At 39.7% G+C, this 14242-nt stretch overlaps 1 protein-coding gene across 1 annotated transcript in view; it reads left to right on the top strand.

Annotated features, from left to right (window-relative positions):
- Suclg2 (succinate-CoA ligase GDP-forming subunit beta) overlaps positions 1-14242 on the top strand; it is a 256926-nt gene that overhangs the window by 134261 nt on the left and 108423 nt on the right. The window contains exons 5-7 of the mRNA XM_041639888.1: positions 3048-3200; positions 4953-5042; positions 11779-11875. Of these exons, the coding sequence (XP_041495822.1) occupies positions 3048-3200; positions 4953-5042; positions 11779-11875 (340 nt within the window). The remainder of the gene's footprint in view (positions 1-3047; positions 3201-4952; positions 5043-11778; positions 11876-14242) is intronic.

The following is a 14242-nucleotide window of genomic DNA, read 5'->3' as shown; positions in this document are numbered from 1 at the left end:
AACACATCAGTTAGTGTTTCAAAAGATGAAGAACAAGGCTCTTGAATGACACTTGTCCTGAAGAATTAGAATGTTGTATGGCTTCTAAGAATACTGACAATGATTATCTCACTATACGAACTTCGTATTAGACTAAGCTTGAGGGATGACAGAAGGGCTAGGTGGGTGAGATCTCTTGCTCTGCAAGCATGAGGACCTGAGTTCAAATCTCTACACCCAAGTAAAAAAGCTATGCTTGTTTGTAGTCTCTGCATTATAGGAGTTAGAACAGAGGATTGCTAGAGCTTACTGCCTCCCAGCCTAGTGCCACACTCAGCTAGACACTCTTTTTCCAAGAAGTAAGTCCGAGAGCAATAGAACAGGACACAAACATCCTCATTGGCTTGTGCAATCATGTTGTTATCCTCACACACACAGAGTTATATTACTGCACCTAAAGTTTCAAATTCCTACCTTCATCTGTATTTTGTCCCTACCAAATATCTTTAAACATCTCTCTTTCCTTCTAAAGAAATCTTTAGAAGACATGATTGTTTTAATTTCTTAAGGTGTGTTGATGCTTATAAAGGTGAATTTCATATTATTTTCTGAAAGCTACACATTGCCATATTGAAAAGGAAGGACTGGAGTTTGCAGTGGTCAGGAGCTGATGGTGTTTGTCATCCCGAAGGCCAGGAGAGCCGTTGATAAGTGGCTGGACTTTTTGTCATTTAAAGAACAAGCAACTTGAAATCAGGCTAGGTCTGTAACAGTTCTGACATTAGCATTATCCAAGAGAAGGTTCATTTGTGGGAATTAGGAAAAGCTGATGGGTCTTGGGAGTTATATGAAAGACCTCATGTGTTGAGTATGTGCTATACAACTGAGCCACATTTCTTGTCCCAATATTTTGTTTTTAATTGATATTAGATTCAATAAAAGCTTAAAAAGAAGCTTCATATCTTTCTGTTAGAGCTTTTTAAAGTTTTTATTGTATTAATAAAACAGCTTTTAGTGGTTCTGGATTGCTAAAATATAATGCCTTTTTGTATATAACTTTAAAAATAAAATCTAGTACTTAACTACTTTTAGGAAAGGTGGTGTTATTTTGTTTTTTAAAATTATTTTCAAGTGTATACTTGATTATTTATGTATATTTTGTGGTCTTTAAAACTTCAGCCAAGATATTTCCGCCATTTTGGTTGGATTTCTGTAAGTTGAGATAACCTCTCTCTCAAGTGCAACTTGACAATACTAATTGAAATCTTAAATATTCCATGCAAGACCAAGCCATTTTACTTTCACAGGGAATAAAACAAATGAGGAGAGATAAATATTCAAAATAATGACTAGGGCAGCATTTCAACTGTGAAAATTGATGTCCATATAAATAGCCACATGCATATGATTAAATAAATATTAACATTTAAATGTTGTATAGTCATGATGGAAAGGGAAAAATCTTACGAAGGCATCCATATTGTGGGGTTAAAAGTTTTAAAACAGGGTCTGTAGCTTAGTTGGTAGAGAGCTTGCCTGGCATACGTGGAGCTGTGGCTTTGATCCCCAACACTGCGAAAGCTGATCATACTGACACATGCCTATAATCTCAGTACTTGGGAAGTAGAGGCAGGAAGATCAGAAGTTCTAGGTCATCGTTGGTTATGTAGTAAGGTCTCAAAAATAAAAATAATTTCAAAAACAAAAGCAAGGCATTATAATGTGTGTGATGTAACCCCATGTGAGAAATGATTCCGCTACTGCAGTGCTTACAGGTAAAAATGAAAGAAACTAAGCTCATGAGAGTTGATTTGATGTTTGTTGGAATTGTTTAGAACAAAAAGATTATTGGTGAAGTGATCAGGGATTCAGTTCTCTCCACTCGACTTGCCCCCTGATGCCATATTCTCCCAGTGGAAGGGTCATCTTTTCCTAAGTACTACAGAGGTTCACGTGACCAGAGTACCATTTTGACAGTTGTGGCCAAGGCATCTGGATATGAGGGGGCTGTGCTGCAGTAGGCTGCATTCAGTATTCAATTTATATACTTAGTGTTGTTTTTGTTTTGTTTTACCATTATTACTATTGCTGAAGTTTGATCCCGGAACCTTATAAATGCTAAACAGGTCCTCTGTAGCTGACCTGTGCCTTGGCTCTTGCTTTTTTCTATTCCTACTTTGGCACTGAGGATTGAACTCTTCGTGATAGGCAAGCCCTCTACCATTGAGCACCAATCCCCTTCCCCCATTTTTTTTTTAAACATGGTCACAGCTGCCTGGACTAGCCTCACCTTCAGTCTGTAGCCTAAACAGATCACACTTTCTTATCTTCCTGCCTCAGCCTCCTCCAAGTTCTAATTATAGGCCTGTGCCATCAAGTCCAGCGACTGAGCCGGGCGGTGGTGGCGCATGCCTTTAATCCCAGCACTCGGGAGGCAGAGAAAGGCGGATCTCTGTGAGTTCGAGGCTAGCCTGGTCTACAAGAGCTAGTTCCAGGACAGGAACCAAAAGCTATGGAGAAACCCTGTCTCGAAAAATCCCCCCCCCCAAAAAAAAGTCCAGCGACTGCATCATTTTAAATGAATAAATATTATGTTTATAGAGAATACAAAATGAAATAAAATGTATCCATCTAAGACACAGAAATTTATAAATATATTCAACGTCAGTATACTGTAAAAAAATCTCTTCTTTGATAATCAAGCTTGGCTTTCTACCATTGGCATCAGAGAATAGCCAGTGTGATAATATATATGTACTATTAGTGTGTCAGATTAGAATAGCTGTGTCCCTGGAGCTTTCTTCAAATGAGAGTCACCAGAAAGAAAAACTAAGGCGAGAGTGGGAAGGCTTCCTGAGGCAAACCAGATACCTGCCATTGGAGCACTGTGACAAGATCAGTTGAGGAGGTGACAGGAGACCCTGTGCACTTACATAGAATCCTCAGACCTCTGGACGCTGCCTCTGCACAAGAGCCTAGAAACAATGCTGTTTGCTTTTTGTGTTGAGGGGCATGGATTTCCAATCTGTTTGATGCCAAGTTAACTGAACTTTTCATTCTTGTGCTAGGTGATGGTTGCTGAGGCCCTGAACATTTCTAGAGAGACCTACTTGGCCATTCTGATGGACCGGTCCCACAATGGTCCTGTGATAGTGGGCAGCCCCCAGGGGGGCGTTGATATTGAAGAAGTGGCAGCTTCCAGTCCAGAACTCATCTTTAAGGTATGTTTGATTAGCTGGCCACGTTAACTGATTGTTAGGGTAGTAACTGCTCAGCGTCTAATGTGGAGTCGAAGGCAGGGAACAATGGACCTGAGGCAAGAGGTGTTGAGTCTAAGTGGAAACTGACTGGAAGTCAGGCAGAATTTAAGTGTCCAGTATCCAAAAGCTTTTTCTCCTTCCCTTTCCCCTCTCTGCCTTCTCGTTCCTCCCTGCCTTTTCCTTATATATCATTTCCTTCTGTCCAACCTGACCCATGAATTAACAACAGGAGAACACTGTTGTGTCCTCGTTTCTGCCAGGTTGCCTCCCTGCCTTTAACCCTGGGTATGGCCTAGACACTGTCTCTTGTGTAACTGGATGTGGGTGAGTCTCTATATTAGTTACTTTTTTTCTGTGACAAAATCTTGACAAAGTGACTTAAGGGACGGTTCATTGGGGCCCATAGTTTGAGAACGCTGTCCGCCATGGTGCGGAAGGAGGCAGCAGGTCTCACTGCTCCACAGTCAGGAAGCAGAGGGGATGAATGCTGGTGCTCAGCTCTCTGTCTCCTTTCCTGGCTCCCAACCCTGACCCATGAAATGGTACCTGCTACATTCAGAGTGGGTCTTTGCTCCTCAGTTTGTTTAGCCTAGGGACACCCTCACAAGCCTGTGCAGAGACTTCTTTTGTAATCTAGACCCCATCAAGTAGACAAAAGATATTAAACTTTTCAGACTGTCCACATTGAAATAGGCTTTCAGAGGTCCATATCCTGCCCAATTGTTTTCAGTCCTTGAAAAGACTGGTTTTAGAGATCTGTACTCAGATTCAAGTAGGAAGTCAGTCTGTCACAAGCCTTTAACCTCAGTTTTGAAAGTAAGTCATGATGATGCAGTGGTTTCTGCACTAGCATCCTGAGGATTAATTGGAGTGCTAATTCTTAGCTACTGAACTTTTGAAACTATGAACCGAGTTTTTAATATGGGCTCTTAATGTCTAATTCCATTAACATTTTCTACAAGAAATATTATTTCCTTAGAAATTGTTTTTTCCGCCTTAAATAGGGGAAGAATACTATTCTCTGGATTGGCTTTTCTATATACTGTACCCACACTTCAGTAATTGTTTTAAAAATATTCTCATCAGTATTACATAGATAAATGAACTGCTTTGGAAGTTTAATTGAAGCTTTATACACAGGCTTACTTATAATGTCTAGCCATTTTCAAAACTCCCATTATCTAAAACAATCCCATTTGCTAACATAATGCATGAACTAATGCACATGAAGAGCATTCATTGTTTTCGACAGAACTGCTCTTTGTAGACTGAAAGTATTATTAATAATTTTCATATGAATAAAGTGCTCAAGTCATAAGATAATATTTAACCTGTGTATGACAACTCCAGACTTAACAGCAGTATTAGGCAGGAAAGCCTTTCTTTGGATGCCTTCCAAAAGATGTCAGAAAAATTAACTGACTAAATATTCATCAATGCCATCTGTGTAGTAATTAAAAGTGAAAACTGGCTTCAGATCATCTTGTCAGCATGCCACCTTGAAGAATTATGTAGTTTTGGAAGGGCTGTTCTGTAGCTGGCCTGCTAATTAAAACGTAGCCTATAGGCAGCAACAGTAGCCTCGCTCAGAGCTTTATGGAAGGGTGCCATACTTTAATTACTCATTTGCCAGTAAATACTAAACGTTCGCTTTGAGGTTTAAATCTTCTTACTTGACTTCTGAATTTTGTTCATTTGATACATTTTTACTAGGAGCCGATTGACATTTTTGAAGGGATAAAGGATAACCAGGCCCAGCGGATGGCAGAAAATCTGGGCTTCCTCGGGCCTTTGAAAAATCAGGTACATAAGGCATTGAGCAACAGTATGTATGCCTCATTTCAGAAAATATTGCAGTAGCTTGTTTAATTGCTGCTGATGTTTGTGACTGACAGAAAACAAGGTGATTGTGTTTGAATCTTTCCCCAAATTGTTTAAGATCAAGAAAATATTTCCTGATGTTTTAAGAGGTGATGTTTATGATGTATGTGAATGTATCTGATAAGAGATGTGTGTGTGTGTGTGTGTGTAGGGTAGAAAGATGTATGTATGAATGTGTATGTGGTAGAGGCATATATATGTACATATATATGATAGAGATATATGTATGTATCTGTGTATATGATAGACGTATCTAGATATATACATATGTGTACATGTGTGTAAATGATAGTGTATGTCTGTAATTTTATGATGTATATTTGTTTATGGATATATGCATATAATGTGTCTGCATGCATACATTTGTGTGTTAGAGGTATATATGCATACATATCTATGAGGGGGTATGTATGTATGTATAGTACAGGTGTGTGTGCAGTTTTATAATATGTATACATACTTATATATGTATGTGTATATATGATTGTATATGTGTATACAAATATATGATGCAGGTGTGTTCTATAAACTTATGATATTTATAGAAACAGATATATGCATTTGATAGAGGTTTGTATGTGTGCTCCAAGCTGGTACATAAACTTCATGCTGTTTGTTGATACTTGTTACTGTGGTTTTGAGACAGGGTCTCATATATCTCAGGCTGGTCTTGAACTTCTGAGCCTCATGGTCTCACTTCCTGAGCCCTAGGATTATAGGCATGCACCACTATACCTGGTAGACGTGATGCTAGCAATCTAACTAGGGGCTTTGTGCATGGTAGGCAAACATTCTGCTCAGTAAACTACGGCCCCAGACTTTTTTTGTAATTTTTTTTAAAATTTTAAAATTTTTAAATTTTCTTACAACATTACTGATGCTGTTTGATATATATACACATACACATACATGTTTATTCTGTCGGAAATTTATTTCCAGCATCTGTATAATAGGAATAATGTACTATCTGAGAAGTATATTGCATTGATTGAGTTCAATACTGTGTGAGAGCAGTTGTTGACAGTACTCCATTAAAGAAGAATTCTCTGCTGGGTTTGCAGCTTGGTGGTAGAATGCTTGCCTCACACATGTAAGACTCTGAATTTTCTCCTCAGCTCCACAAGTAATCAAGATTATCATTGTGTTTATTAACAATACACATTACTTGACTAATTGCTAGTATTTTGTAGCCCCTGAGAATACAGAAATCTAATTTATTTTCAAGTTCCTGTTGGAAAATGACATAGTGTTTGGCTTATAACTGACACACAATCTCACCCAGGCATCCTATACCCCTACAAATATCACTGCTCTGTTAACAGTTGTTTTATTTTATTGTTTGGGGAATAATAGCAAGAAAAAAGACCCAGTGATCAGAGAAGATTCAGTATTCATTTAGAATATTTTCTTTAGTATTTTATTTATTTGTACGTATGTAATGCATGTGTCATGCTGTGTGTCGTCATGGGACTACTTGCAGAGTCTTTTCCCTCTCTCCAGCATGTGGGCTCTGTGGATTGATCTCCAGTCATGAAGTTTGGCAGGAAGAATCCTTGTCACCGTGTCACCTGGCCAGCCCTATCTTAGTTCTAGCTGTGGTTAGTTGAATCTTTTGAGACATAAAACTTGTATTTAGCATGGGAACAGGGCTTTTTCACTGACTTCTTCCTGCCTTCAGCTTTCTGATTTTAATTTTAAATCTCTGAAAGTGTGATCGTTACAGTAAAGAAGTCAAAGAAGGATAAAGTGGAACAAGACTTGAGAAGTGTGTAAGGAAGGGAAGACCACACTCACTAGAAGATGGGAGTGAAAGTAAAGATGGTAGAAGAAAGGCAGGCCTCCCTGCACTAAAACAGCCAGCCTTCAAAAGACAACTAGAGAACAGTATTGCGAGGTGCTGTGGAGGCTGTCTGCTCACAGGAAAATGCTGGGCGAATCTTGGGCTCTGTGCTGTACTGATTAGTTTCATGTTGTTAGAATGATGCTTTTAACTACACTTGCCACTTGAAAATATATATATAATGGCTGCTTATGTAGAGATGTTGGTCCCTGAAAGCCAGTCTCTTAGGAAGTCATGGTGTTGCAGTTATTTGATTCCAAGTGTATTTGGTCACCTGTGTGCATCCTCTGTGTCTACATATGTGTGTTTCTCCTTTGTTCTATAGTCTCTTTGCTAGATCCTATTCCTGATCACAGTAGGTATGTTGCTCAGTGCTGTGCTATCACCACTCACTGCACAGTACACTACACATGTATATCGTGTAATTCTGAAGCATTTTGGCTTGTGTAAGATTAAGTGAAATCAGATGTCTAGGCTATGTACGTTGAATGTTTCTAGGGTATCAATGATAGGTGTCAGAAGGTAGGAGCGGAATAAACCTAAATGGGGTAAAAGCTGCCCACCCATTGTTCGATTGCTCAGTATATGAACATAGTAGAGAACTCCTCAAATGATAATATTATTAAATATATCCTAAGACACCCTTGCCACCTCCATATGTAAAGAGAAAATTAAGGGTTATTTATAGCTTTTAAATGGCATAAATGTGTCCCTGGTGTCCAAACACTGTTTCCATATGTGCTGTGCAGAAAAGCAAAGATGAATATGCAGCCTCTCGGGGTCATAAAATAGCCAAATTGCCAAGATATTTTTAAGTTAATTTATCAAGAAAAGGAAAGAAAAAATAAAAACTTTAAGACAGGGTCTTATGGTCACTGGCTGGCTGACATCTTCTTAGGTTTGACTCTTTATTTGCTCACTGAGCGAGCACTGATTGCATGTTACTTACTTTCCTTGGCTATGTCCAAAGTACTAAAAGGTAGCCACTGTTCTCTAGGGACTGATGGACTAGTGGAGGTCATTCTGCAGCCCTAGAATACACGAATTGGGTAGGGAGGAACAAAAAGAATGAGAACAAATGAGGTGTGGATGGCTTGGAATTTATTGAGGGATACCCAGTTTGTTTGCACAGTAGGAAGGATGGATGGCCCATGTGCTCAGCAAAGCTGATTGTAGCATGTGTAAAAACAGGAGTCTCTTTCCGGATGCTGCTCTAAGGCATGAGCATTGGTGCAAGGGTGCCATAAGCAGAGAAGACATGTTAGTAAAGCAAGTATTTGTACAGTCTTAGGTCACTGGTCCTGGCATGAAGAGATGATCCAATGCAAAGGGACTGCGTGTACATCTGTCAATGGTTGCCTTGGTTAAATCTGTATTCTGCATAGCTTAGGACAGGTTGTTGGTTTTTTTTTTAATTGTTGCATTAGATCTTATTTGTGTTCCTAAAGTTATTTCTACTATGTACTTTGTCTTATTTATGTATTACTCATTAAATCATTTAAGTGTTAGCCGGTAGGGTAAGTAGGACTCTCCCAGATGCATATATACTGCAGCTGTCTAAGTGACAAAACAAAACTTAGACATGGAGTCACATGTATATATTACCAACTACCTGAGAGGCTATGTCCTAATCCTCTGAGATTGTGGTTGTGAGACCAACACCAGTAACATAAGAGGATCCAATTTCAAAAACAAAGCCCAAGCCCAGAAAGATACTCACTTGCCACATCTTGCACAGCTTGGTCCTCACTCAGACACACATAGAAAACCAGGGTTGGATGGGCTGTGCTTACTCTGATAGAGTGACACCAACTAAGCAAAAGATACAGCAACAAGCCAGAAACTCTCCAGTTGATTTTATATCCAGCCTCTGATGTAAGAGTCCACTGTAAGGGACATTCTCTGGCTATAAACATTCCTGAGGAAGTTGTGATGCTGGAGGAAGGGATGGGTGATGCTCCGTGTACACTCTGGCAACATTAGCACACAGACCAAGGGAGGGCTTTGCCAACTCGCATGGGTATGAGGCACTGCAGTCCTTGACATGTCTCTGCCATGTTCTTGGGGTTTCTGCCCTTCCCCACATTCCACAATTTGTAGTTGACTGGCTTTATAGCTTAATATAGTTTAGTGAGCTTCAAAAAGTATCAACGTTGAAACTAGGAAACAATAAAATAAATGAGAATAAATTGTGAGATCTTTAAACTACTTCCATAATGAAATTGACCTTTTGAAAGGTTGGCAAAAGGCCGGAAGCATTGAGACATGAGTGATATGATTGTCCTTGGATTTCCATATGGCAGGAGTAACATAAACCTGGTTGAAAGATGAATGGCAAAGGAGAAACACATTTGTAATTTATATGGAATAAAGAACAAATTTTATTCACATAAAAACACTTCCTTTAAGTTAATGATTAAAAATCCTAAATCTCAACAGGAAAATATACAAAATCCATAGGAAAAAGAAATTCAAATTGTCTTAGGAGCTATAATGATGCTCAGACTCATTGACAATATGAGATTTTCATTAAAGCTCCACACACAATACCTGCTCCCACATGCCATGCCCAGTGTGATGCAGATGCTGGATGGTGCTGTGAGTGAAAGGTCTTTCTGGACTGGCTTATGGGAGTGCAGAGAAGTTCCCTGAGCACTATAATAGAACCATTCAGATTTAAAATGCTCTCCGGGTGTGGGGAGACTTCAGTGCTTAAGCACAAGGCACTGAGTTCAATCCTGAGAAACAGCTGGGCATTGTTTTATACACTTGTCATCCAAATGCTGGGGAGGTAGAGACAGGTTGATCCGTGGGTCTTGTTGACTACCCAGTCTAGACAACTTGGTGAGTCTCTAGGCCAACCAGAGAGCCTGTCACAAACAAACAAAAAAACAAAACCAAAATGCATAGTTTAGAGGAACAATTCCCAAGGCCTTTACATGCCATTCATATACATAACACATTTTTCATGTACAAACACATTTGCATACAGCCACAAACATGCAGACACATGCACATAATCATACACATATACAACAAATAATAAATACAGTGTGTCCATCCATTCTGCTCTGCTGTGGGGATTTACCCATCACATGTATTACAGAGACAAGAGAGGTGACATTTCAACTAAATGAAGCTATGAGAACCAATCCATATGGTCATTATTTAAGTGATAAATATAATGAATGGTAGTAGAGCTACACAATTAAATATGATCCGACAATTAAAATAATGTCCTGTTTATCCTGGCAGTGAAGGCTTCTATTAATAAGGATAGCAGCGTTTGTTTTGTAAAGATGGAAAGTGTGCATCTTAGTATGTGCATAGAATGTATCTCAGACAAAACAGATGCTATTGGTGTCTGCCTTAAAGGACCTGGAAAGCTATGCTTGGGAAATAGAATCATGAGAAACCTTGATATACTGAGGAGCTTTATAAAGTTTATATCTGTTACCTACTCATAAAAATGTTTCTAGTAAAAAGATTCTGACTTGGACCGGTATACTAGCAAATGCTGGCATCCCCACTGCCTTGGGCAGGCGAAACAGAAAGGCCGTGAGTAAGTTGGGGTTTAGTCAGGGAACCATCTTGAATCCCTGGCTGAAAAAAAAAATGAGTTTTTAGCCTTACACATTGGAATCATTCATTCCTTTATTTATGTATATCAGATTTCAACCAGGATTTTAGAAAATTTTCACATAGACCTGAAATAGTTAAAATTTAGATAGTTAGTATAAGATCCATAGAAATGCTCTAGTCAAACCTGGGCCAGCTTTCATTATTGATGCTAGTATGAATTTATATTTAGGGATTTCATTCGTAGGTATTGTCAGAACTGGGAGAGTTAGGACTGAAGGAATAGAAAGACCCCTTGGCAGGACAGCTGCTCGCTGCCCAGCTACCTGGAAGCTAGCCCTACAGGTGTCAGGTGCTCTGTTATGCCAGTAAGGAGCAGGTCGACGTGACTCTGATGGTACACACTGCAGGGCTGGCTTGGTAGATGGGAAGTAAAACAGAGTCAAGAATGACTGCCACCCTGTATGCAACCTTAGCTGCACAGGCTTACCGCCTTTGCTGTCAGTGTGCATGCTTCAGGAGTCGTGATGACTCACACATGTGCTGCCCCACGCTCCAGCACGGATACGGCCCAGCCTGCCCTGACGCAAGCAGTGAGGACAGGTGGGCTGAGGGGAACGAGTGATAAAGTGGAGCCATGGTAATATTAGAGGGCTTGTGTATGCACGCTCTCTGTGGTCTTTGCCTCCAGGACCCGCTGAGTCAAGTGGGAGCTGCACGCTTCTGTGGCTGCTCTCTTTGAGACTTTCATCTTTCTGCTTCACGGTTTCCATCAGACGCTCAGGCATTGCTTTGCAGATTATGGGCTTGGATTGATGAACATAATAACCGTTTATTCCAGCATAATAAGGAAAACCTTGTCATTATAAACTCTCAAATGCCTGTTTACCTTTTTACTTAAATGGAGCCTGTTTGTATTAGTGATTGTAGCTTATACAGCAGTCTAACATGACTAACAGGGACATGATAATTCACAAAAGGATTAATGGTGCTTTTAGGCTACACAGAAAATATTTTGTTTTCTTAATAATGGTCTCTCTTAGTGTCTGGAGGAAAGTTGAGCAATCTCTTCTAATGAATAGCAGTGGAAATTAAAATAATTATGTTCTTCAATTTTTCCCTTCAGAAAATATAACTGAAAGTAAAGACATAATTTTCTAATTTTAAGATTCTGTTAATGGAGCAAAATAAACTTTCTTGTATTGCTTGGGTGTAATTCCATCTCACTTGATCACTTAGGCGGCTGACCAGATTAAAAAGCTGTATCATCTCTTCCTGAAGATTGATGCCACTCAGGTGGAAGTGAACCCCTTCGGTGAAACTCCAGAAGGACAAGGTAACAAACAGCATAAAGGGAGAAACACAAATGAACTTTTATAATCATGCATATAAACTGTAAATTAACATGCAAGAAAAAAGTCTGCAACAGCAGCAGTAGTGTTGCCTTCATTTCTTTCAGTAATTTAATTTCAGCGCCTTTCAAATGCTCCCATGATGGTGCTCAGTGTTTGAGCATTTGGGTTTGCTGGAGGCAAATGCCAAGCCTTCTTGGGAGCTATTTCCTGCCTGACTTTAACCACCTTCAGTTCTTGCATGCAGACACAGAACCCTCATTTTTCAGCAGTTGCTGCTGATAGAATTTGGGTGTGGGTTTGCATCACTTTACTTGGGTTTAATAACTTACTCCTAATTTTTTCTGAACTGTTTGATGCTCTTGAATTTTGCAAACTTTAACCTCATGTCCTAAATGGGATTTCCACCATCTTGGAGAAGCCCCTATTCTGCAGTTAAACACACTTGCCTTATTTGCTTTAGGTAAAGGAGATGTTGGGGGGATGATTTCTCTTCTACAGTGACTTGTACCACTGTTTACTGTTTTATGCCTCACAAATACCACCAATGCAGGATGTCTTTACTAGAGATGCATTCATAGCAAAGGCTTTGAACTTCGTGGAGCAGTTTTCAGGAGTAGGGTGGTAGATAGAATAGCTCAAGCCAGAATATAAGTGCCACAAACTGCCTTTTTCCATGCATTGTGAACACTGGCTAAACAGGATGTTGCAGCTGAACAGGTACAAGGGGTTGAAACTGTATGTGTTGACACCATCGTGAGGACCATGGTGTTTTTCCTAAGAAGAGGTTTTGGAGTCACATTCAGAAAACTTTAAATACTTTGTTTTTGGAACCCAGAAAGACCTCAGGACAAATGTATATTCTCCATCCATCATATTCTGACTACAAATCTGCACACTTTGCTGGCCAAGATTCAAATTTATAAAGAAGAAAATCTTATATTAATTAAAGTGGTAAAAATCATACCTGTATTATAGACTGATGAGCTGGGTTATACATCCAGAGTGAGACACAGAATAGGTCCATCCCCCACATTTCATACAAAAGAATATCCTCTGCTTGGCCAATATTAGAAATTTTCAGGAAACCCAGTGTCCAGCTGATGGCAAGTTCTTGTTTAAGGAAGTTGGTATTACATGGATATGGTATTGCATGGATAATCACCAGATTGAATCTGTGCTAAGTTGTGTATGTGCAAGTTATGTTTACTTAAGCTTGCTTTTTAAGATTTATTTTAAATTAATATTTATTTGCCTGAACTAATATATGTGCATCACTTGCCTGCAAGTGCCTGTAGAGGCTAAAAAAAGAGCCTATTGGTTCCTCTGGAATTGGAGTTAGAGGCATTTGTGAACTACCTCATGTGGGTGCCAGGAAACCATCCCTGGGTTCCTTGCTGCAAGGGCAGCATGTGTTCTTAACCACTAAGCCATCTATCCAGCTCCTCAAAATTAATTTTTTAATTGCCGAGGCTATAAAATCATCACTATTTTATATAAATAATAGGAGGAAGAGTTGCAACTGCTTTTTAACCTATGTGCCAGGTACTGTGATAGATTTTCACAGACATCCCTGTAAAAGTAAGAGTCATTATTCTCAACTTTAAGCATGAGTCTTGATGGACAGCTAGGACTGCAAGATGGGATGGAAACCCTTGCCTCTCAGTCCAGTATGCATGGTTGTCCTGCCATGCCAGACTAACTAGAGCAAGCTACCTATGGTGGTGGTGTTGTTGTTGGTTGTTCTCTTTTAAACTAGCATTTTGCTTATTAGATAATGACCCAGAAATAGTCCCACGTTTTGAGAACACCAGTCACATGCATGCTGAATGTGACTGAAATGCATGCAATTCAGAATTGAAGGCTGATACTCAAGTAAGGGAATTCATTATAAAGACTCTTAAACGTATACATTGAGCCAAGCGTGGCTGTGCAGGTCAGTAAACCCAGCCTCGGAGAGTCTTGACTTCCAGAGCGTCCTAGGCTACAAAGCATGACCTTGTCTAAGAAAAGACTGAAGCAAGGGCCAGATGGACCCATCAGGAAAGTGCTTTCTTTGCAAGCAGGAAGATCTCAGTTTGTTTCCTAGAACTCACAGTAAAGAAAAAGTTGGGTGTGGTGGTGTTCTTGCGATCCAGCATCGGGGAGGCTGGGACTGGGCATTTCTGAAGCTCACTGACTACTTGGTGATTTCCAGGGTTTGCGAGAGTCTCTGGCTCAAAAAGTAACTGGAAGGTACCTAAGGAATAAAGCCTGCGGTTGTCTCTGGCCTCTACAGTATGTGCTATCTTGTGTATACAGATAAATAATCTTAAAACAGAATGCAGAAAGGGAGGAAGGAAAACTTCCTG

This window comes from Microtus oregoni, unplaced genomic scaffold (assembly GCF_018167655.1).
Source record: "Microtus oregoni isolate MIOR12 unplaced genomic scaffold, Mior012 000002F_ref0000024, whole genome shotgun sequence".
In the NCBI taxonomy this organism is placed as follows: domain Eukaryota; kingdom Metazoa; phylum Chordata; class Mammalia; order Rodentia; family Cricetidae; genus Microtus; species Microtus oregoni.
Note: the sequence above shows the minus strand (reverse complement) of the source record. Positions and strands in the feature narration are given on the sequence as shown.